Raw genomic sequence first — 21,752 nt, forward strand, 5'->3', positions numbered from 1 at the left:
TCTAGTCTATATCATAATTTGAAAAATTAGTTAGAAAAAATTAAAAAAAAACCGACTTTTGTTTACCAGTGGAGTATATCATTTTATCTATTACAAACCTTTTTTCTAAAGATGATCAATAATGGTTCTTCATCTATCTATCTGTGATAGCTCGAATTCTCAACCTATTGGTTAGAGGGAAAACGTCTTACCAACTGAGCTGCACTTTATTGTCTTTTTCTATCTGAGAGTTGCTCATCGGTGGTGAAATTGGTGGTGAAGTTAATGTACAAATTTTCACTTATTCTATCAGAGATTTTACTAATTTTTCTCTAAATAATTGAGAATAAATGATAAATTTATGATTTTTTGAATGATTTTTAAAATTGGACAAACAAAATCCTTCATTCATTGTAATTAATCGTTCAAACTATAAAATTTCTATTACAAAATAGTTCCTTTGGTGCTAATTTAGAATGTGTCTGAATTATTAGCTTTGACACCAATAATCCGTTCAAGAATCTATTTTTACACGCATTTCACAAAGCAGGAGCATTATAAAATCATGAACTCTCACTTCACAAACTCTGTCCAACCACCAAAAAAAAATGGCAGCAGCTGCAGCAACGCCTCTTGCGCCTTCCTTCAACCTCTACTCCCCCAAACACTTTATCAAATACAAAACTTCCAAGCTCAGCAGAAATCTAAACCGGCAGCCTCTTTCTTGCTTGCCCACTTCGGTTCCTCAGCCAATATCTGTCAAAGGATCAAGAGCTCTAGCTTCATCAAGAATCATCAGAGGGGCCTATGTTTCGGGCCCGGCTTTCGATGCAATTGTGTCAGAGGTTGACCCCAAAATCGACGGCGCCGAGGTTGTGGAGCTGCAGCCGCTTGATGTGATTAGTGGGGGGCTGCTGTGGAAACTTGTCTCGCGGCATAAATGGAGAGTCTTGGCGTCGGTTCTCACTCTTTTCGGCTGCACGACTTGCACCCTGGCCATGCCCTTGTTCTCTGGTATGTGGGAGTTGTACATTTTGGGGGAATTTAGTTGCAAAGTAGTTGGCTGCAATCTTGATTGTTAGATAAGGGGATGGTGCATCGTAGCTATGAAGGTGTTGTTTTAGGTAGAAAGTCCAAGTTTACTACATTTATATTGGCATTTTATGTTTTATGAGCTTGAGAAAAGGATGTCATTTCTATTTTCAGATGATGTAGTTCTGTCGCTTTGAAAGTTACCATTCTTTCGCCTGAATTCTTGCACATCTTGCAAGTTGTTAAAATGGCCTTGTTCTCTGGTATGTGGGAGGTGTACATTTTGGGGGATTTAGTTGCAAAATACTTGGCTGGAAAGTGGAATCTTGATTGTTGGATAAGGGGACGTTGCAATGAATTTGTAGTGATGCATCATTGATATGTGGGTGTTGTTTTAGGTAGCAAGTTCAAGCTAACTGCATTCACATTGGTATTCAATGTTTTCTGAGCTTTGAGAAGAGGATGTCATTTTTGTTTTCACATGTTTTGACCTAATTGTGTGATGTAGTTCTGTAGCTTTGCAAGTTACTGTTCTTTCTGCTGAATTCTTGTGTGGCCTGTCATCTGCGGCTTTGCTTGATGATGGTGTTTTCTAGTGTATGGCTCTGGCATATTTTGATGAAATGTAGTCGGAAGGAAATCTGAATGTGTAGTTTTATGATGCGTATATTATGATAGTTATAGCCATGACTTTTACAGAGCAATGACTTCTTCTATTTGTTATAGGAGTATTGAGAACACGGACCGTGTATATCCTTTAATCGACCGTGAACTATAAGTCAAAATCATGATGATAGACGGGCATCATAAAACTTCTATTTCGAATTGTTGTCAATAACTCTCCCATTATTTCCAAAATAATTAGTTGCGGTAGAGATATATTACTCTTGAAATGTCAATTGTGACGATATACACCAATATTACTATTACAGGGAAATTTTTCGAAGTACTGATTGGGGCGAGACCAGATCCTATCTGGCAAGTGCTGAGTAAAGTGGGATTACTGTATACATTGGAACCAATTTTCACAATTATTTTTGTGGTAAACATGAATGGCATATGGGAGAAAGTTATGTCGAGCTTAAGAGCTCAAATTTTTCAGAGGGTGTTGATTCAGAAGGTGAATCTTTTCTCTTGTACTATGCTGACATTGTAATTCATCACCTTCTAGTGAAATAGCAGCATTTGTCGATGAAAATTTGTCTCCCTCTATTTTACGCACAACATACTGCATTTGCATTTATGCTTCTGTCCAATTCCTAATAAGCATTTTATATTATTTCCACAGGTGGAGTTTTTTGACAAGTACAAGGTGTGAAACATTATTCCATGTTACATAAGTATTTCAAGAATCCTTGCTTTATGCAAACAATCAAACTAGCTGGATATGTGTGTTGTGCTTCATTTATTGTTTCCGACTCTCTTTGTTTATTCTACTCTATATACACTGACTCCTTTGTTTTATCACTGATTTTTGCACTCTGTGTAGGTTGGCGAACTGACTTCTTTATTAACATCGGATTTGGGTTCTCTGAAGACCATCGTTAGTGACAACGTATCTAGAGACCGTGGTTTCAGGGCAATTTCTGAGGCAAGCTACTCTACACTATGCAAAAGTGAGCTGAATTGAAATTGACACCATTTTCACCTTCTCTAATGAGAGATGTTGTGATAGAAAAATCCTTCTTCTCGCTGTATTTCTCAATGAATTTTCCTTTTCGAGATTAGTATTTTGGAAAATTAAGTATTAATCGGATAGGTTAAGTTACAGAGACACTACTAATATACCTTTATAATGAATCTTATTTTCCTCTCTTTCTTTGCTTGGAATTTGACGACTCTGAGAATATATATATGTCGTCTCTTGCGCAGGTCATTGGGACACTTTGCGTACTTTTTACTCTTTCGCCCCAGCTGGCGCCAGTTTTGGGCCTCCTTATGCTAACCGTGTCTGCAGTAGTCGGTAAGATTGTCTCATAGTGTTTTCCCAAGTGTTTTTCTTCAAACAGGAAAGCTAGTCCTATTTACAATTTGGGTTTTTGTGGCATTCAACTAACATCTATGTGTTCTGTAGCTGCATATAAAAGAACAACTGTCAGCGTATTTAAATCTTATGGATCTGTACAAGCCACCATAGCTGATTGTGTTACTGAAACTTTTGCTGCTATACGTACCGTGAGCTCCTGATCGACACTGAATGTTTTTTGCATCCAAGAGATTGTGTATCTGGTAATTATACTGCATTGTTGAATATTGCAGGTCAGATCATTCGGGGGTGAAAAACGTCAAATCTCTGTTTTTAGTCGACAGGTAGAGTACCATTGGTTTATTATGTTTTTCAGTGTTCAGAGAGTTTATTCTGAAAGAAGTGTAGAATCTCTGGAATTTCTCAACATGATATTGGAACTTGTCAGATTCTTGACTACGAGAGAAGTGGTATGACCCTCGGAGTATTTAAGTCCATAAATGAATCCATCACCAGGGTTGCTGTCTATGTTTCTTTAATGGCTTTGTATTGTCTTGGAGGAAGCAAAGTAAAAGCTGTAAGAACTTCAAGAATTTCTATCTTCGCTTGATTTGATAGATATTACTCGTTGGTCATGTTGAATGTGGGCAAACTTGGTTTGACGATGGAGAACTCGATTTGTTGGATGTAGGGCAAACTCGCGGTTGGGACCATGGTTTCTTTTATTGGATACACATTTACGTTAACATTTGCTGTGAGTATATTCACTTGGGATTGAATTTATCTTTTCTTGTGTGCATTCTCTAAATATTAAAAACTAAAGCAAATTTTCTAGGTTCAAGGTGTGGTGAACACGTTTGGTGATCTTCGAGGAGCCTTCGCTGCTGTTGAACGGATTAACTCTGTCCTTTCTGGTGCTGAAATTGATGAAGCACTAGCTTATGCTCTAGCGAAAGACTTGAATCAAAGGAAATCACATGATCCAAACCTCGAACCTCTCTTGGCCGATTCCAACGGAAAGATGCAAACCAGCCGGGTGAGGTACATGTCGTCACTAAAATCTGGTAGTGATGTCCGCAAGCTTGCAGAGTCGGGTGATATTCACCTCGAAGGTACGGACTTTGGCTAGTAATTGTATTTTATTTAGTTCGTAGTGCTAATAACACTCATAACACTGGCTTTTCGTGCTGGAAAAATGCACATTTTCCTTGAATCTTTCCCTAAGCGATATGTTATATTGCAGATGTTCATTTCTCATACCCTCTTAGGCCCGACGTGGAAATCTTACAAGGTCTTGATCTGACTTTAAAATGTGGAACGGTCACTGCTCTGGTTGGTTCTAGTGGTGCTGGGAAAAGTACAGTCGTACAGCTTCTAGCTCGCTATTATGAGGTTATACCTGATGCTCAGCTTAATCGTTGATGAAAGTGTATGTCATGACTGACGAGTAACTGGAGTGCGAATTTTAAAATTGCAGCCAACAAGAGGGCGCATAACTGTTGCTGGAGAGGATCTACGGTCATTTGATAAGAGTGAATGGGCTCGTGCGGTTTCCATAGTGAACCAAGTAACTATCTCAATCCTTCATATCCAGTGTTTAAATTACATCCGAAAGCGTACAAAATGAGGCAAAAGTGTGAACTTATTGTATCCAAAAACGGAACATTAAGACATCAAGATGTGCACTATTTTGTGGGATGAAAGGGAGAATAAAATAGAGAGCATTTGTTTGCTTTACTAAACAAAGTATGCTGTGATATCTGCTGTAGGAACCTGTTCTTTTCTCTGTATCTGTTGGAGAAAATATTGCTTATGGGCTCCCGGATGATAATGTTTCCAAGGACGACGTGATAGAAGCTGCTAAAGCAGCTAATGCTCACGAGTTTATAATCTCGTTGCCACAGGTGATGAAAGTGTGGTACTTCAGAACCTTCTGCCCTTCCAATTTTGTCGTGTTTTGCTGATTGATCGTATCTCTGTAGGGTTACGACACATTGGTTGGTGAGCGCGGAGGGCTGTTAAGTGGAGGACAGAGGCAGGTATAGTATATAGCATTCTCTCTCTCACACACACACAATGAGCAGATATGTAGCAGTGATCCCATCTTCCTATTTCCAGAGAATTGCCATTGCAAGGGCTCTGCTCAAGAATGCTCCAATCTTGATTCTTGATGAGGTAAAGTCTTTCCAACCTCAGGCTACTTCTCGTCTCTCTTCATAAACGAAACTTTTCAACGTGCCATGTTTAAGTGACTGATCCCATTTAAGTTAAAGCACATGTCTTGATTTAGTTGTTTGTTTTGTTCCTATATCATTCTGCATTGGATGATGTCCACCTAATTCAGCTCGGTGGTTACAGGCCACGAGTGCTTTGGATACTGTTAGCGAACGTCTGGTTCAGGATGCTTTGAATCGTCTAATGAAGGGAAGGACGACTTTAGTGATAGCTCACAGGCTCAGCACGGTTCAGAATGCTGACCAAATCGCTCTGTGCTCCGATGGGAAGGTCTCAGAACTGGGAACACACTCGGAGTTGTTAGGACAGCAGGGCCTATATGCATCCCTCGTTGGCTCCCAAAGACTTGCATTCGAGTGACTGACAATCAAATCGTTTGACAGCATTGCTATAGCGAACACAATGTTGTAAACGGTTATTTCATAGTCTTTTTCACATATATATACCTACAACATTCCAACAGTTTAATAGAAATGAGATTTAGACATATGCTACATTACATATGAAGCTGCGAAATCAGTATCACTGCAAACAACAACAGGAAATGAATGAAATTGAAAGTAGATGAACCAACTTTGCACACTCAGACCACCTAAACTGGGAAAAACCGCGTCTACATTCTATACGAGGCAATGCCACTTGATCGCGTGCCTTGTCTCGTATCACTGATTCTGTCGCCATAAGTTCGAGGTGTTCGAATTCACAGAGACCGATCACGTCGTTTCGCACTAATTCAAATTCCTCAATACCTTGATCAACTGTAAAAAAGCACAAAACTTGTCAAATTTTGACATAATTTGTCCAAACATACCTCAAAAATCAAAACTTTCTAGGTATAAAATATTTGTGGGAAGATGTTTTTAGTGCCGAGTTTCCTTTTTCTGTTGCTTTCCATATTTTTAATTCTTATGTTAGGAAATAATTGCGCCTGAATTTATAAGATAAATAAATAAACAGGAAAGTCGTGTTTTCTTCCTCCTACAATTCCCCATTCATAAATCTTAAACTCCCGAAATTAGGGTTCATAAAATTCCCTTCAAACCCCAAATCACACTTCCTATTCTCTAATTAGTGTCTTCTTCGGGATCAGCACCGCTATCTAATCAATCACCCCTAATTCTAATTCACAATCCAATAAAAGACCTCTGGATTTCCCCTCAACCATCTCATTTACACAGTGTGACTCCTAAAAATGGATGCGGATGGGGGAAGAAGGATTTTCAACCGCCTCGGCCCCTCGTCTTCAAGCGATAGCAACGGCAGGCAGCAGAAGGTGTGTTTCCACTGGGAAAGAGGCAAGTGCACGCGAAATCCGTGCCCCTTTTTACACGGGGAGCTGCCCACTGCGGCGAATGGCAAGAGGGGGCACCAGGGTTTCGGGGCGGAGGATAATTACCGCGGCGGCGGCGGATTACGGAGGAGCGGGAACTATAATTTTAATAATAGCAATCATAGTAATTCATGGGGCAGGCCGCAGTCGCAGCAGCCGGCAGGCGGCAATAGGACTTTCGTTAGGAAAGTTGAGAAGAAAATCTGCAGCTATTGGGTGCAAGGGAGCTGTAGATATGGCGATACTTGTAAATTTTTGCATCAGTGGTCCACGGATTCGTTTACCTTGTTGACACCACTTGAGGGGCACAAACAAGTAGGTTAATTTTCTACTGATCTTGTTCTTCGATGTAGATTAATGCAGTTCTTGATGCTGGTTTATGCTTTCTTGCTGATGTTGTGTTTGAGTTGTTCTTGGTTGTGATTGTAGCTGTTTGAAAAATCTTGTCTTTGCTTGGTGACATTTGGATTTTTGGGTGGTGTTTTTGTTTCACCTCTAGAATAGTTATATTTATGAATGTTCATAAGTTTCGCATGCGTAGTACTTCGCCACCTAGATCTTTTCTTTAATTTTGTGAAGCTAGAGCTTGCTGGTGAAGGTTGCTCTTGATAGAAAAATTTGCTTGTCAGGCTGTGACAGGGATTACTTTGCTTTCGGGTTCTGATAAGCTTTACTGAGCGAGGTCGGGCTCTTGTTGTGGTGGTTGTAGCTATACATGAAAAACTTTGTCTTTGTTTCGTGATATTTGGATTTTTGGGTGGTCTGTGTTTCACCTCTAGAATATTTTTGCATTTGCTATGGAGCCTAGTTGTGTTTCTTAATGGTCCATAAGTGTCCTTTGGTTTTGCAATTTGTGTGTGTAGTACTTCGCTTTCTAGATCTTTCCTTTAATTTAGTGAAGTGAGTTTATCTAGGCATGTAGGTCTTGATTTATGTGTTGCCTTGCGTGAGCTAGAGCTTGCTGGTGAAGGTTGCTCTTAATAAAAATATTTGCTTGTCAGGCTGTGACAGGGATTACTTTGCCTTCGGGGTCTGATAAGCTTTACTCTGGGAGTGAAGATGAGACGGTCAGAATTTGGGACTGCCAATCTGGTCAGGTAGTTCCCTTTTTCATGTTTTATTAATTCTCTACATTGTTCTTGTTTGCATTCTGCAAATATTGGAGACAATTAGCTATAGCTTTCATGTATTTTCCCATCCAACGTGCTTATGCAATTAGTCTAATTTAGATTAAGTTATGAGATTTTTTATACTTCCTCCGTCCCAAGGTATTAGACCAACTTTCCCTTTTGGAATGTCCCAACATATTAGACTCATTTCCTTTTTTAGCAAAAAGCATATATCTTTTTTCTCTCTTCTCTCCCCTACTTTTTTCTCTCTTCTCTCCCCTACTTTTTCTCTCTCTCATACTTTACTCTCTTCACTTTAACTATTTAAATATTAATTCCTTAAATCATGTGCCCAAAAGAAGTGAGTCTAATACTCCGGGACGGAGGGAATACTAAACTTTGGCAATGCTATGGATATTCTACGTGTTGCAAAACAATAAGGAAATTGAGCTTTCTGTTTTTTCTCTCATATACTTATATATAGGAATTTGAACTTGAGGTGTGAAGCTTATGCTTAGAATCAGAATCGATGCTATGCAAAAACATTTATATGATGTTGCACTAATATACAGTTAAGAACATTATAGCTCAAACTCGAATTTTCATTTACTTTAAGATGTTATTATCTTACTTATAATCAATGTAGTCCATTTGTTACATTGAAAGTCGTGTATTTCTGTTTGGTTTTTTAGGGTGATAAGAACATAGAAATTTTGGATTATAATTTCGATTATTTCAGTTCAGTATAAGTTCTAATCTATATTGTTAGCAATGGAATGATTGTAGTCTGTGTACAAAATAACAATGCTATTAGTATTATTAGAAAAATCATTAATTGAATAGGATACAGAAATGGAATACCAAAAAAAGTTATAGAGGATCATACTTGTGAGTTTCAACCGGCTATGAAAATACTTGAGCTTTCAGTCAAGTTGTGTTTGGGCTATAAACTTTTTATTGCTCATCTAGTGGTAATGGCTTAATGTAAGCTCTCTTGTTCTCTTTATAACAGCTGGCAGGTGTTGTGAATATGGGATGTTCAGTGGGTTGTATGCTAAGTGAAGGTCCATGGGTGTTCGTGGGCTTGACAAATCTTGTCAAGGTAAGACAAAGAATCAACATTCATAATGTTTCCCATCTTCTTCTGTTTACTATAAATGTGTTTCATTGATCATTCTCTTTCTCATATTGGTAAGATACACAAGCCCTGAATATTTTGGTTAACCTTTCCTGTCGATGTAACTACAGTTATGTCTTACATTTTTGTCCATTTATTTGTCCTGTAATAGGCATGGAATATCCAAACATCAATGGAGCTCAGTTTAAGCGGACCTGTTGGACAAGTGTATTCCCTAGTTGTTGGAAATGATCTACTCTTCGCCGGTAACAAGGTATAATGCTGATTTTATGGGTATGCTGAAGTAAAAATCTTGTTTCCCAAACCACGTATATGTTTTATTATGGTGTCCTGTGCCAGTAAAGTGACCACTACATCTCGATTTCCCTTGTGCAATTTCTCAATTCAATCTCTTAAATTGGAAAGCATAATTTGTGTGCATCCTGGGGCATTTACGTATTTAGTTTCCCCCTGTAATTCGTCTGCTAGTTTTCAATTCTTGGATTTATACTTCGGTTTTCTGAATGAGTTGCTGAGAGGTGGCACTGAAAAATGATTTAAGTTCAACTTCATGTGGAGACAGATTCTAATGTTACCCTTTTATCTTTCGTTGTTATCTAACACAGGACGGGTCAATATTGGCATGGAAATTCAATGCTGCTACGAACTGCTTTGAACCAGCAGCATCACTCTTGGGTCACACTCTTGCTGTCGTGACACTAGTTGTCGGTGGTAACAGAATGTACTCTGGTTCCATGGACCACACTATTAGAGTAAGTTCGACACTTAAACTAAGTATGCTTCTCATTGTACTGCGGCTTCTCACTAATGTATTATTTCTTCTCTTTCATGTTTTACATTCAGGTGTGGAGCCTGGAAACTATGCAATGTATCCAAACTTTAACCGGACATAGCCATGTCGTCACATCTGTTTTGTGTTGGGATCAGTTCCTTTTATCAGCTTCATTAGATAACACTGTAAAGGTTTGTACTTCGTAGTTCTTCCTCAATTTTGATACTTAGTCTCCGTAAACTATTACAGTATTACTAAGTTGCACCTTTTCATTTCGTGATTTTGTAGGTCTGGGCTGCGACCGAGGCTGGTAATTTGGAAGTAACATATACCCATACGGAGGAACAGGTACGAACTTTTCCTGGTTCGCCACTTATTCGGGTCCTTTTTCAAATCCTACAGACCGTGATTTTTTCTTAGCGGATCCAATCAAATGAAACGAATTCAGTTACTTGCACGACAACTAAAGCAACATGACTAAATAATCACTGCTTTCTTACTTGTGGTGTCGATAGGAGACAAAATTTGCTTCGTCACATGTAGAACTTTTCTTGCAGGGTTTAATCACTCTATGCGGGATGCACGATTCAGAAAGTAAGCCAGTGCTGCTCTGCTCCTGTAACGACAATTCAGTCCGAGTCTATGACTTGCCTTCGTGAGTTTTCACCTCTCTTACGATTGTGCTATTATAACCTTTCCATCATCAACAAGCGAATATGAATGTGGCTGATTTGCATTGTCTTGCTAGATTCTCGGAGAGGGGAAAGATCTTCTCCAAGGAGGAGGTCCGCAGCATACAAATTGGCCCCGGTGGTTTGTTTTTCACCGGTGATGGATCGGGTCAAGTAAGAGTGTGGAAGTGGTCGGCCGAATCAACCGCTACTTCATGAGAAAGCAGATTATATTAGTTCCTAGCCGGTTCCATTTTTCTACCGGCGCTGAATCTAGTATAATCCAAGAGTAACGAAGAAGATATGAGTACGGAAGAGGACAGTGAAACCAACATTATGAGAAGCAACTTCTTGTATCAGTTTGAGAAACATATCAGTTTTGAGTTATTTTTCAATTCATCTCTTACTCTTCTTGTAGGTTTTGTTAGTTTGGATGATTATCTAACTATGTGTGTAAGCATCATAATTGGTTACTTATTGAATAAAATTACTTGAGTTTGGACAAAACAAGTGACATTCATATTTGTCAATTTCATCCATCGAAGAGTGTTCTTACTGTAGATCGATCATCTTTGATAGATGCAGATAGATAGATTTGATATATTTGTTTCACATGTTTGACTTGTACTAATATTGTTCAAAATTGCGATAGTATTTATCATATTTTGTGTATATTTATACTCCCTCCGTCCATAAAAGATATCTTACTTTCATTTTAGTTTGTCCCATTAAAAATGTTATATTTTCATTTAAAAAAAAATTCTCGCTCACAATAATATAGTATTATATTTTCTCTTTCAACCTAACACACAAGATAAAACCTCCTAACATAACGTTCCATAAAAGTGATATTTTTTGTGGGACGGAAGGAAGTATTATTTCTTGGGAATGCTATATGTATATTGTTTGAATTGTTTAAATGCAAATTTTTCGACTAGCCCCATCACACAAATTAGGCAAAATAGTAGTATTCCCTTCATCCCCGAAAAAAATATAGAGAGATAAAAAGAGATTAAAGTAAAATAAAGTACAATAAAAGATATTTTTTTTAGAAAAAGAAAATGATTCAATTATAACAAAACAATCCAAAAAAAAAAAAATGATTCAACTATAGAAGGACCGAGAAGGACTGAGGGAGTACAACTACGAACTAACTCACTACATATACATATTGAATTAAATGGAGTATTTGTAATTTGTCGATAAATAAGGAAGATGACACAATATGTAACGTGGTTCGGAAATGCCTACATTCACGGAAAACATTTCTAGGTTAGCATGTACTTATTTTCACATTTCAAAGATGATTGCGTGTATTTATTTACACATTTCAAAGATCACGTGCAAAATAGAAAATGGTTAAAAATAGTGTATTTTGAGACTAATATATAAATTAGAATGATCGGAGAATAAAATGATAAGTTGAATGATTTGAGATAAAAAAAAGGTACAATTACGATATGTTGGAATACAATTTTTTAATTAAAGTCAGGATAGATTCAATTACTTAATTTGATATTATAAAAACGAAAAGTTCAGGAATGAATTTTTTTAAATTAGACATACAATTGAACTCGCCTACTACAACACGCACATTTATAAGTTCTTACTCCTATAAATTAAAGTGTTTAAATCAGTGATCTTAGAATATTTTGACAAAATGTGAAAAGAAGTTAAAATCATTGAACAAGTGATCTGGAATGGCCTCCAAATTAAATACATGGTTGACATATTTAATCGAAAATGTTGAAAATTGTCACACTTCGTATATTATTTTTATTTTCACACTATTGTATGTTTCAATTGAATTGAATGCGGTTACACAAAAGTTTATTATCGAATTAGGATATGTGATTGTTATATGGAGAATTCATTGCACTTTAGTACTATTACATAAAAATTGATCATTATAAAGTGTTGATATAACGTCACAAATAAGATCCTCTGATCTGTCTTTTTCTAATTTTAGTCCGTTTTTTACTAAATCGTCCCACCGCGTTTATACAACTTTTGATAGGGAATGTCTCATTCCACTAACTCATTTTATTACAATTAACTTTTTAATTTATTTTTCTTACATTAACTAAAACTCGTATCGAGTTAAAGTGGTAAATCATCCTCTAGCCAAGCGATTTAAAATGGAAAACATGTTACATGCCACTAGTCAAAATATACAAAGAACAAGTGATTACAGACTCGCATTATCTGTCAACCATAGCAGTTTAAAGTCAAATGAGAAATTTCTAACAAAAATCATAAAACAATGACTAACCAAACAATCTAAAAGAAGAAAATGTTGCAAAGACGAAGAAAAAAGAAACAAAAAAAAAAAGCGATATAATTTTTTTTGACATAATCTGTCAATCTCATCAACCACCAAAGAGTGTTGTTAGTGTGGACAAGTTATAATTTGATTGAGTCTCATTTTGCCATTTTAGAATATCCATAAAAAATTATTAGTCTCATTTATAAAAATGGAAAGTTTTTCTCTCATACATTTTTTTTTCTCTCTCACTTTACCTACTTTATCTTTCTCACTTACTTTACTAATTTCTCATTAAAATCCATATCGTTCACAAATGAGACTACTTTTTGTGGACGAAGGGAATACTTACTTCATCCGTCCCTTAAAAATAGGTCACATTTGTCATTTTGGAGTATCCCTTAAAAATAAACCAATTCTATGTAAGGAAACATTTTTCTCTATAATGAGGTAGTTCTTATTCTCCACTATATACTCCAATCACATTTTCTTTATATCTCTCTCTTATTTTACCATTTGTGCATTAAAATCCGTGTCATTTCAAATACTACTATATTTTAGGGACCGAGGGGTATTTTTTTATATCTAAAATTATCCAAAATTGCGATGATATACATCCTTTTTTGCATATATTTATATTACCTTTTTTGGAGTATATATTATTTATTGACTATCCCCCAACAAACAAATTAGGCAAATTGGTACCAACTAACTCACTACCATTTTAATGGTGGGCAGGCTTTAATATTAGATGAAATGAAGCATATGTAATAAATGGATACACATGTTAAATTAAACACTAGTAGGGTGGAGAAGGTGAGCGACTAAAGAATTTGACAAAATTTGGGAAAATTTCCGAGCTGTTTTTAGGCGTAGGCGATACCCTTTGTATTACTTATGATTGAAGAAAAGTGTACTGATATAAGTAGAATGGAAATTACAGAAAAAATAGTAAAATAAATCAAACTAGCTAGTTGTATGTCTGAGTCGATCTTTTCGGGTTTAGTGCTCACGGATTAACGTATTGTACCAATAATAAAACGACTTTTTTGTAGTGTGTAGAAGCATCTTAAAATCACTATTTCTAGGCACCGGCGAACTTGACAGAATTCCGAGAATTGAGGAAAGGAAGCTCCTAAATCATCTAAATGATGTTATAAGTGGTCTAGCTTTAGAGAGAAAGAAGAGATGTTCGAAGATGAGCTCGTGTTCTATCTTTCATTTTTTTTATTTCTCTCCCAAGCCTCACACCTATATACTCCCTTCGTTCCTGAAAAAGTGAAAAGTATAAACTCGTAGTTGGCCACGTGTTTTAATACACAATTAGTAAAATAGGTGAGAGAAATAGAAATGATAGTGGAAATACTATTAATGAAGATAGGAGTTCATATTGTTATTAGTGTTTAGTTGGGTTTCAATGGTATAAGTTGTAAATAAAATGATGAGTAAGAATAATATATTGTTTATATGTTTTCAAAATTAAAAAGTTCATACTCTTCAATGACAAATTAAAGAGAAAAGAGTCAGAGATAGGAGCAGAGGGAGTATAGACTTAGGGGGGCATACAAAGTAGTTATCATCTTTGATTTCACTTCTAAAAAGTACTCTCTCCGTCCCCAAAATTATGAACTTCGGGTTCGGCATGAGTTTTAATGCATTATTGGTAAAATAAGGATATATAGAGAAATTTTTTTAAGTATTGTTATGAGTCCCATTTCATTAGAGAGAGGAGAGTTTCCAAAATTGGACTGTTCATACTTTTTGGAACGGACAAAAAAAATGCATACTTTTATGGAATAAAGGAAGTAGTAATCATTTAGATTTCTGTCCTCCTAGAGATTATCATCTCAAATTTGACTTCTTCTAAATGATTGTCATATATACTGGATTTGTCTTCCTCCAATTGATCATCATCTTGAATTGGTTTTTATCAGGTGATAATAAAGATGATATTTCCAACGAAGAGAAGAGAATATAACTAGCAATCTATTTATGATAATATTACAAAGATGAATAAGATTGTGTATTTCTTCGTACTTCCTCCGTCCCATCCCAAGTAATTGGGACAAAATTTTTAGGCACATATGTTAAGAAATTGTGTTGAATAGATTAAATAAAATAAAGAGTGAATTACGTAAATGATACCTGATCTTTCACTTTCGCACATAAATGGTACCTGGTCTTTATTTTATATCGTTTTTGGTACCTATTAATCACATTTTTAGTACCTGATAAGATTTTCACCCCAAAATGCCCTCTAAACAAATGCATTTTTCCATTTATGTCATGAAGGATATTTTGGGCATAAACAACACTAGTGCCAAAAGTGATACGGAGTATTATAATATCTTCTATCATTCTCCTTCCTCTTTATACTATTGATTATATTAATATTCTTATTTTAATATTAAAAGTTAGTAATAATTAATTTATTTTTTAATATCATTCAAATATGCTTAAATAGAATTACAGTTATAATTATACTTAATTATTATAATAATATTGTTATTATAATATAAAAACTAGTAGTAATTAATAAATAGTAATAATTTAAATTATGAATCATATAATATTATATAATAATAATAATAATAATTTATTATTAAATTAACAACTAATCAATATAATCTTAAATAAAAATTTAAAATTGTGAATTGTATTCGTAATGATATAAAGAGTTGAATATTTTTAGTTAGGTGTTTCAACCGTAAAATAAGTATAAAATAATTTAATAAAAAATATTCAATTGATTTAATTAATTTAAATAATTAATTTAATTAGGTGTTTTGTTCTTGATTTATATTATGAATACAATTACATGTATGTATAAAACACTAAAAAGAAAGAAGAGAAAAGAAAAAAGAAGAAACATAAACTAAGAAGAAAAAAGAAAGAAGAAAGAAAGATAAAATACTAAAAAGAAAGAAGAAAATGAAGAAAAAAGAAAGAAAAAGTATCTAAAGAAAAAAAAAGAAATAAGAAAGGAAGGAAAAAATAATACATTTTTGGTACTCTTTAATTGATATTTCCAAAAGTATCCTTCATAACAAAAAAATTTCATGTTTGGTACCCAGGGTTATTTTTGTCATGGGGTACCAAAAATGATATAAAATAAAGATAAGGTACTATTTAAGTGCGAAAGTGAAAAATCAGGTACCATTTATGTAGTTCACTCTAAAATAAAATAGGAGAAAGGAATAAAATAGGAAAAAATTAGAGAAAGTAAAGCAGGTGATGAAATAAACTAAAAAAATGACTCAACTTAATTGAGTCATTCTAAAATGAAATATGAATAAATTTAGTTGGAATGAAAGAGTACATCTCAGATCTCTGAGTGCAAAATAAAAAATGGTCAAACGCTCAAAGTTCATGTATTTTGAGACTAATATATAGTTATAAATTAGAAAGACGGAGAATAAATTGATAAGTATAAATTTAATGACTATATGCTGAGATAAAATTGATGATATTTTAATTAAACATTTAATTCTTTGTATTTCATGTGAAAATTGTCATGTAAAAATTCATATAACGACAGTGAAATATATACAAATTATTATCTCAAAATTTAAAACTCAATTGTAGATTATAGTAACTGATATTTAATAATTGAGAATATATACATAGCTATTAGCTAGCCCCTATTTTAACAACCAACTCTTTTAATGAGTGATTGAAATCTTTATATGAATTTTGTCCTCATATAATTTATAGTTCAAACAATAATTTTGCTCTCATTATATTCCTCAGAGAAAAATGAGCTGCAAAGATCTTTGTGCCAGAAACAGTGTCATTTTCTTGTTTCTACTTATAAAAAGAAGAGTTGTTGTTTGTGTGTAAAATATTATTGTTCAAGTTGTGTTAGTTGATCTTCATTTCTTTCAAATCCTCTATTTCTCACACATTTCATGGCTTCTGCAATGTTGGTTTCTCTTGGGATTTTCTTCCTCTTCTCTTCTTCATTTGCAGAACAAGGTCTCTCTCTCTATCTCTCTCAAATGCATAATGATTAGCTAGCAATTTATTGTGGTATTCTTGAATTTATTTCTAAAGCAATCTATATGTAACTAGATTAGTCATATAACTGTCTGAACATCTCATCTCCTAGAATATATACACTAATTTTTTGTTTTATTTTTGGATTATTATCTTACAAATTTCAAATAAACTAGCTAATACTATAACAGCAATATGAAAAGTCAGGATATATTGTCCTTTTGAATGAGTGAGAAAATAAAAAAAGTTAATAACTCTAGGGACAAGTTATAGTAAAATTTATAAGTGAAACTAATAAAGAAAAAGAAGTGAAGTTTGTACTTTGTAGTATATTCTAAGATCATGAATTGTATGTACTTATGAAGAACCCAAAATTTAATTAACCATTAATGAATACCATTGTACTTCTATACAAAGATTGTGAAGAGAGAGCCTTTTGTCTTGCTTCCAAAATAATAAAACTAGAAAAAAACAAAAAAAAGAACTTAAATGCATTCAAGTTTGAAAAGGTTGGTACCAATTTGCTAGAGTCAACAACTTCTTGTTTCATTTTACTAAGAGGATCAATAATGATTCTTAATTTACTTTTGTTAGTCGAGATAATACTGACTCGAACTCCTGATCTATTGAATAGTTCCATACACCTCCTTCGCCAAAAACGCAACCTCAGCCCCGCCGCTAGACTACTATGACTACGTAGTCATCGGCGGCGGAACCGCCGGCTGTGCCCTGGCGGCGACGCTCTCAGCCTCGGCGAAGGTCCTCCTCCTCGAGAGGGGCGGCCTCCCCTACGACAACCCCAACGTCACCCAGATGACGGGTTTCGCCAAGTCGCTCCTCGACACATCGCCCACCTCGGCCTCGCAGCCGTTCGTCTCCACGGACGGCGTGTTCAACCACCGCGCCCGCGTGCTGGGCGGGGGGTCGGCCATCAACGCGGGGTTCTACACGCGGGCCAGCGCGGAGTACGTGCGCGACGCCGGGTGGGACCCGCAGCTGGCCAGGGAGTCGTACGAGTGGGTGGAGCGGAAGGTGGTGCACCTTCCGCGCGTGCAGCAGTGGCAGGCCGCCGTGAGGGACGGCCTGCTCGACGCGGGCGTGGCTCCCGACAACGGCGCCACGTACGAGCATCTTATTGGGACCAAGGTCGGTGGCTCGATATTCGATGAGGATGGTGTGAGGCACACGGCTGCGGATTTGTTGGAGTATGCTGATCCAACCAAGCTTACTCTTTATTTACACGCCACCGTGCATCGGATCTTATTCAGCACCTCTCCAGGTCAGATTTCTAATTAATGCTAATGCCTCCCTCCTTTAAAAATACAAACTTTTAAAATACAAACTTATGAAGCCACCCTAACTTTTATACTAATACAAAGTACTACCTACAGTGAGGATCGATTTAGTACACGAAATTGAAATTGAAATTGAAATTGAATTTGAATTGAAAATACATACACCGCATACAATACACACTCTATGCACAAAATACTTATACTGCACCCACACGGTAAACAAAACACACATTTTATGTGTGCGCACGTGGGGGCAATGTGTATTATGTGCATGTTGTGTGTATGCTCGCACACACAAATTCTTCAAATTTAATTTTATATCTATTTAATTTATTTTACCAAACATGACTATCCGATATTTTAATTATCTATTTTAAATATGAAATTCAAATTGTGGAATTGAGAAATTTAAAAGTGTAAATTCAAAATCTAAATATTTATTGTACCAAATATTAGATTAGAAGGTTCCAAGTCAAATGAAACATGCAATAATAAAAAAGAGTCATGTATTAATATGCATTGACCTAGTGGTAGAGTGTTTAATGCAGTAACAACCATATTCTCATTTGTTTGACTTTGTATCATAGTTTAAAGTAACTTAATGTATAAATTTCCTCCACTATATTTATCTTGTAATAAAATGCATTACCCCTATAATTTTGTGACTAAAAAGCTGAAAATAATTCTAATTTCTTCACTTTGATTTTATGCAGGTAGACAGCCCAAGGCAAATGGAGTTTTCTTCAAAGACTCAAATGGGTATAACCACAGGGTATACTTGAAGAGAGGAGTAGCAAATGAGATTATTCTCTCAGCCGGGGCACTGGGCAGCCCGCAACTTCTGATGTTGAGTGGCATTGGGCCGGGCCCTGAGTTACGAGCCCGGGGAATAAATGTAGTCTTGGAGCAACCATTGGTAGGGCAAGGCATGTCCGACAATCCGACAAATATGTTGCTAATACCTTCCCGTCGCCCCGTCGAGATCTCACTAGTTCAAGTCGTTGGCATTTCCGATGTCGGGAGCTACATCGAAGCAGCCAGTGGATTCATCGAGCTTTCTTCCATCTATGATTTCATTCGAGACAATTTGGACGTCGCAAACAAGGTCAGCCATTCATCCATACTCTCTTACTGTTCAGATATTCACATGTGAGTCGTTTCATTATTTCACATTCAAAATGTTAAGTTAGATGAATTCACGTTAAATATGTAGTGAGCAATCACTCCTCATATCACAAATTGGTTAACACGCACAAGGGAGAGAAGAGAGAAATTTTTTCAATTTTTATTAAGGGATAAAATTGTAATTTCACAACAATTTTTTTTTTTTTTTTTTTAAATTTCAAAATAATATCATTTGACATTTTCTTAATAAAATGGTGTTAATTAGTGGAATTAGTTGCCTAGTGAAATTAAGACAAAAAACCACTTGAGATAGTACCAAATAGTATTAGGTTTTCTAATAAGATGGGAATGAGATATATGGGTCATATTCTAATATTTATAGCACTCTAATCTAAAATTAAGATTAAATCTCCATCCTTAGATATTAAAATAAGTGGATGAGATTAAATCTTACGAATCTCAATAAATAGTAGACAAAATATCAACAAAAAGGTAATATCGTCATTATGTTATCATATGATAATTTTCGTGAATGTTTTTTTATATCAACATAGTGTATTACAAATATCAACAATATGACATAAGAATATCAATACTAGTACAAGAAAATATCAACACATATTTATTGAGATTTTTACATGGTTTTATTGAGATTTTTTGATGTATTTGTTGATAAAAATCTGGTAATCAACATATACGAAAGCTAAAATAAAAAATATCAAATTTCATCATCCGAACGTCGTCAGAACATATGCAATTGGCATCTCATTGGAATCCTTATAAAATTATCTTTAATTTGATATATTTTTTGCGAAAAAATAATTTAAATCGAGAGAGTTACGTAAATTTAAAGTTTTAAGATGATTTTAATGAGAGGGAATTGACATTAATAAAATTTTATTTATTAATTTTCTTAATTAAAAATATAATCCATGTGACATTAATTCAACCACTAGATCTTCTAATCTAATGGCTAAGATTTAGTCTTAGTTTTTGATTGCTAATTAGTTAGCAATTGATCACGCCCCCTTAATATATTATGCTACATATAATATCGTTATCAGTGAGATCCCTTTGTTTTAATCACAAAGACATTATTCTTTTTATAGTATTATTTTCAATCTAATGCCTCAAAATCAATAATTCCAAGAAATACTTAAAAATTGAAGTTCGATTAACGAATAAAATGAAAATGCTTAATATATGAGAATGTATAAAACAAAACAAATAATGAGAGACATACACTATGGTGACGAATGATGTTGACATATGCTTTCCCGCGCAGACGGTGGAGCCATTCATGACCCCCACAAACCAAACCATCCAACAAATCCTTCAAGGATCCAAAGCGGAGAATACCAGACTCGCAGTAGTCCTGCAGAAGATCATGGGCCCGTTCTCGACCGGCTTCATGGAGCTCGAGAGCAAGGACCCGGACTCGAACCCAAGAGTCACATTCAACTACTTCAAGGACGAAAGGGACGTGACGAGGTGTGTCGGAGGCATGGAAATCTTGAGGAGGGTGGTCCGGTCGCGGGCCGTCTCGGAGTTCCTCTTCCCCTTCACCTCCTTCGAGTCCCTGCAGAGGTTCATGCTGTCTCTGCCAATCAATTTGCGCGGGAGACACGTGGCTTCTGCTTACTCGATGGAGCAGTATTGTAGGGACACCGTCATGACCCTGTGGCACTACCACGGGGGATGCCAGGTCGGCCGTGTGATCGACTCTGATTACCGTGTCATTGGGGTTGACTCGTTGCGCGTGGTCGATGGCTCCACCTTTTATTATTCGCCGGGGACGAACCCCCAGGCTACGGTTATGATGCTCGGAAGGTTTGCTTCGTTTTTCTACTTATATTTGTTATTAATAGCCTTGTTTGTGAACGATATGAATTTTAATCAAAAAGTACTTGAAAAACATGACTATTTATTGGAATTTTGAAAATTGCTAGTATTAATTTTGTGTTATTATGTTCAAATTATAATTTTTAAAAATATTATTTTTAATTCATTAAATTTGAGAATTGCTAGAACATTGTTTTTGTATTGAAAGTTTATATTTTTTTCATTTTAGATACTATACTTGTTTGGATGGTTTGGGAAATTTACATTCTTTTACTAATTTGTGGTTCTTGTATCTTACCTTTCAGGTATATGGGACAGATGATTCTGCAGGACAGGAATAATAAGACGATTTGATTAATTTAATTCTGAGCAAATTAAAATGCAACATGTGAATTGTGGTGTTTTATAATTTTTCAGTAGTCTTTTATTTTATATTGTTTACAGAACTTGTTCTTTTGTATGTTGTGTATTAGTTTCTTTCTTTGTAATATGTTGAAAATATTAGTAATTTATAACGTAACCATTCATGGTTCACAAATGATAAATATTCTAAAAAATAAAAAATAAAACTTTAAATACACTCATATTAGACTTCATTTATCAACGCCATCAATATTGTTTTTACATGCATTTTTGCACGTAATCTTACTTAATTGTAGCTTTGAATTTATTAATTTAAGCTAATACTACTATATAAAAAGGGTTAGCTAGTTCATCTATAAGCACACATGCCGAATATAAATTTTCCATTTTGCTATATATTCAAAACATAATTAATTTTCACTTGTTCTATAAGTTATACTGTGGTCCTATATATGAGTATCTCTATATCCCAATAAAGAAATAAAGAGGCGCCGAAATAATTAATTGAGGAGGCAATTTTATAGCACAGGGACTATATTTTTTCCTTCTTATTTTTCTAAATTCTTTAATTCCAAATTGAAATTAAATAAATAGGAGTACTAATTATATAAAAGTATTTCTACTCTCAGTCAAAAA

At 35.2% G+C, this 21,752-nt stretch overlaps 3 protein-coding genes across 4 annotated transcripts; all 3 read left to right on the forward strand.

Annotated features, from left to right (window-relative positions):
* Positions 1-561: 561 nt before the first annotated feature.
* On the forward strand, positions 562-5,701 carry ABCB28 (non-intrinsic ABC protein 8). 2 transcript variants are annotated; one of them, XM_089068771.1, is made up of 16 exons: positions 562-993; positions 1,944-2,131; positions 2,300-2,323; positions 2,501-2,602; positions 2,884-2,974; positions 3,086-3,186; positions 3,271-3,321; positions 3,426-3,554; positions 3,669-3,731; positions 3,813-4,089; positions 4,221-4,369; positions 4,455-4,544; positions 4,747-4,881; positions 4,960-5,016; positions 5,096-5,152; positions 5,336-5,701. In XM_089068771.1, exons 1-16 carry the CDS (start codon positions 588-590, stop codon positions 5,570-5,572), a joined length of 2,157 nt encoding a protein of 718 aa, XP_088924897.1. In that variant the 5' UTR covers positions 562-587; the 3' UTR covers positions 5,573-5,701. The 2 variants fall into 2 exon arrangements, with proteins under 2 accessions (XP_088924897.1, XP_088924898.1); XM_089068772.1 differs by lacking the exon at positions 562-993 and adding an exon at positions 1,255-1,274.
* A 486-nt stretch (positions 5,702-6,187) lies between these two features.
* ZFWD1 (zinc finger WD40 repeat protein 1) lies at positions 6,188-10,792 on the forward strand. The gene is made up of 9 exons (XM_089068775.1): positions 6,188-6,857; positions 7,544-7,639; positions 8,664-8,753; positions 8,941-9,042; positions 9,395-9,541; positions 9,633-9,752; positions 9,850-9,909; positions 10,119-10,216; positions 10,310-10,792. The coding sequence occupies exons 1-9, from the start codon at positions 6,405-6,407 to the stop codon at positions 10,449-10,451; spliced, it is 1,308 nt and encodes a 435-aa protein (XP_088924901.1). The 5' UTR covers positions 6,188-6,404; the 3' UTR covers positions 10,452-10,792.
* Positions 10,793-16,266: 5,474 nt separating this feature from the next.
* On the forward strand, positions 16,267-21,276 carry LOC148930692 (protein HOTHEAD-like). The gene is made up of 5 exons (XM_089068773.1): positions 16,267-16,470; positions 17,126-17,770; positions 18,500-18,891; positions 20,197-20,741; positions 21,059-21,276. The coding sequence occupies exons 1-5, from the start codon at positions 16,404-16,406 to the stop codon at positions 21,105-21,107; spliced, it is 1,698 nt and encodes a 565-aa protein (XP_088924899.1). The 5' UTR covers positions 16,267-16,403; the 3' UTR covers positions 21,108-21,276.
* The last annotated feature ends 476 nt before the right edge of the window (positions 21,277-21,752 follow it).

The sequence above is a fragment of the Salvia hispanica genome, chromosome 3 (genome assembly GCF_029641045.1).
Source record: "Salvia hispanica isolate PSC_SH4W2 chromosome 3, Shi_PSC_v1, whole genome shotgun sequence".
NCBI classification, from domain to species: Eukaryota; Viridiplantae; Streptophyta; class Magnoliopsida; order Lamiales; family Lamiaceae; genus Salvia; species Salvia hispanica.

Excerpts from the sequence above, each read along its gene's own strand:
- ABCB28 (XM_089068771.1), top strand. The coding sequence starts at position 588 with ATGGCAGCAGCTGCAGCAACGCCTCTTGCGCCTTCCTTCAACCTCTAC. Across the intron at positions 2,132-2,299 it reads AGAGGGTGTTGATTCAGAAG|GTGGAGTTTTTTGACAAGTA; the intron begins GTGAATCTTTTC and ends TTATTTCCACAG. Across the intron at positions 4,370-4,454 it reads TTCTAGCTCGCTATTATGAG|CCAACAAGAGGGCGCATAAC; the intron begins GTTATACCTGAT and ends TTAAAATTGCAG.
- ZFWD1 (XM_089068775.1), top strand. The coding sequence starts at position 6,405 with ATGGATGCGGATGGGGGAAGAAGGATTTTCAACCGCCTCGGCCCCTCG. Across the intron at positions 9,753-9,849 it reads CATTAGATAACACTGTAAAG|GTCTGGGCTGCGACCGAGGC; the intron begins GTTTGTACTTCG and ends GTGATTTTGTAG. Across the intron at positions 9,910-10,118 it reads ATACCCATACGGAGGAACAG|GGTTTAATCACTCTATGCGG; the intron begins GTACGAACTTTT and ends CTTTTCTTGCAG.
- LOC148930692 (XM_089068773.1), top strand. The coding sequence starts at position 16,404 with ATGGCTTCTGCAATGTTGGTTTCTCTTGGGATTTTCTTCCTCTTCTCT. Across the intron at positions 17,771-18,499 it reads CTTATTCAGCACCTCTCCAG|GTAGACAGCCCAAGGCAAAT; the intron begins GTCAGATTTCTA and ends GATTTTATGCAG. Across the intron at positions 18,892-20,196 it reads ATTTGGACGTCGCAAACAAG|ACGGTGGAGCCATTCATGAC; the intron begins GTCAGCCATTCA and ends TTTCCCGCGCAG.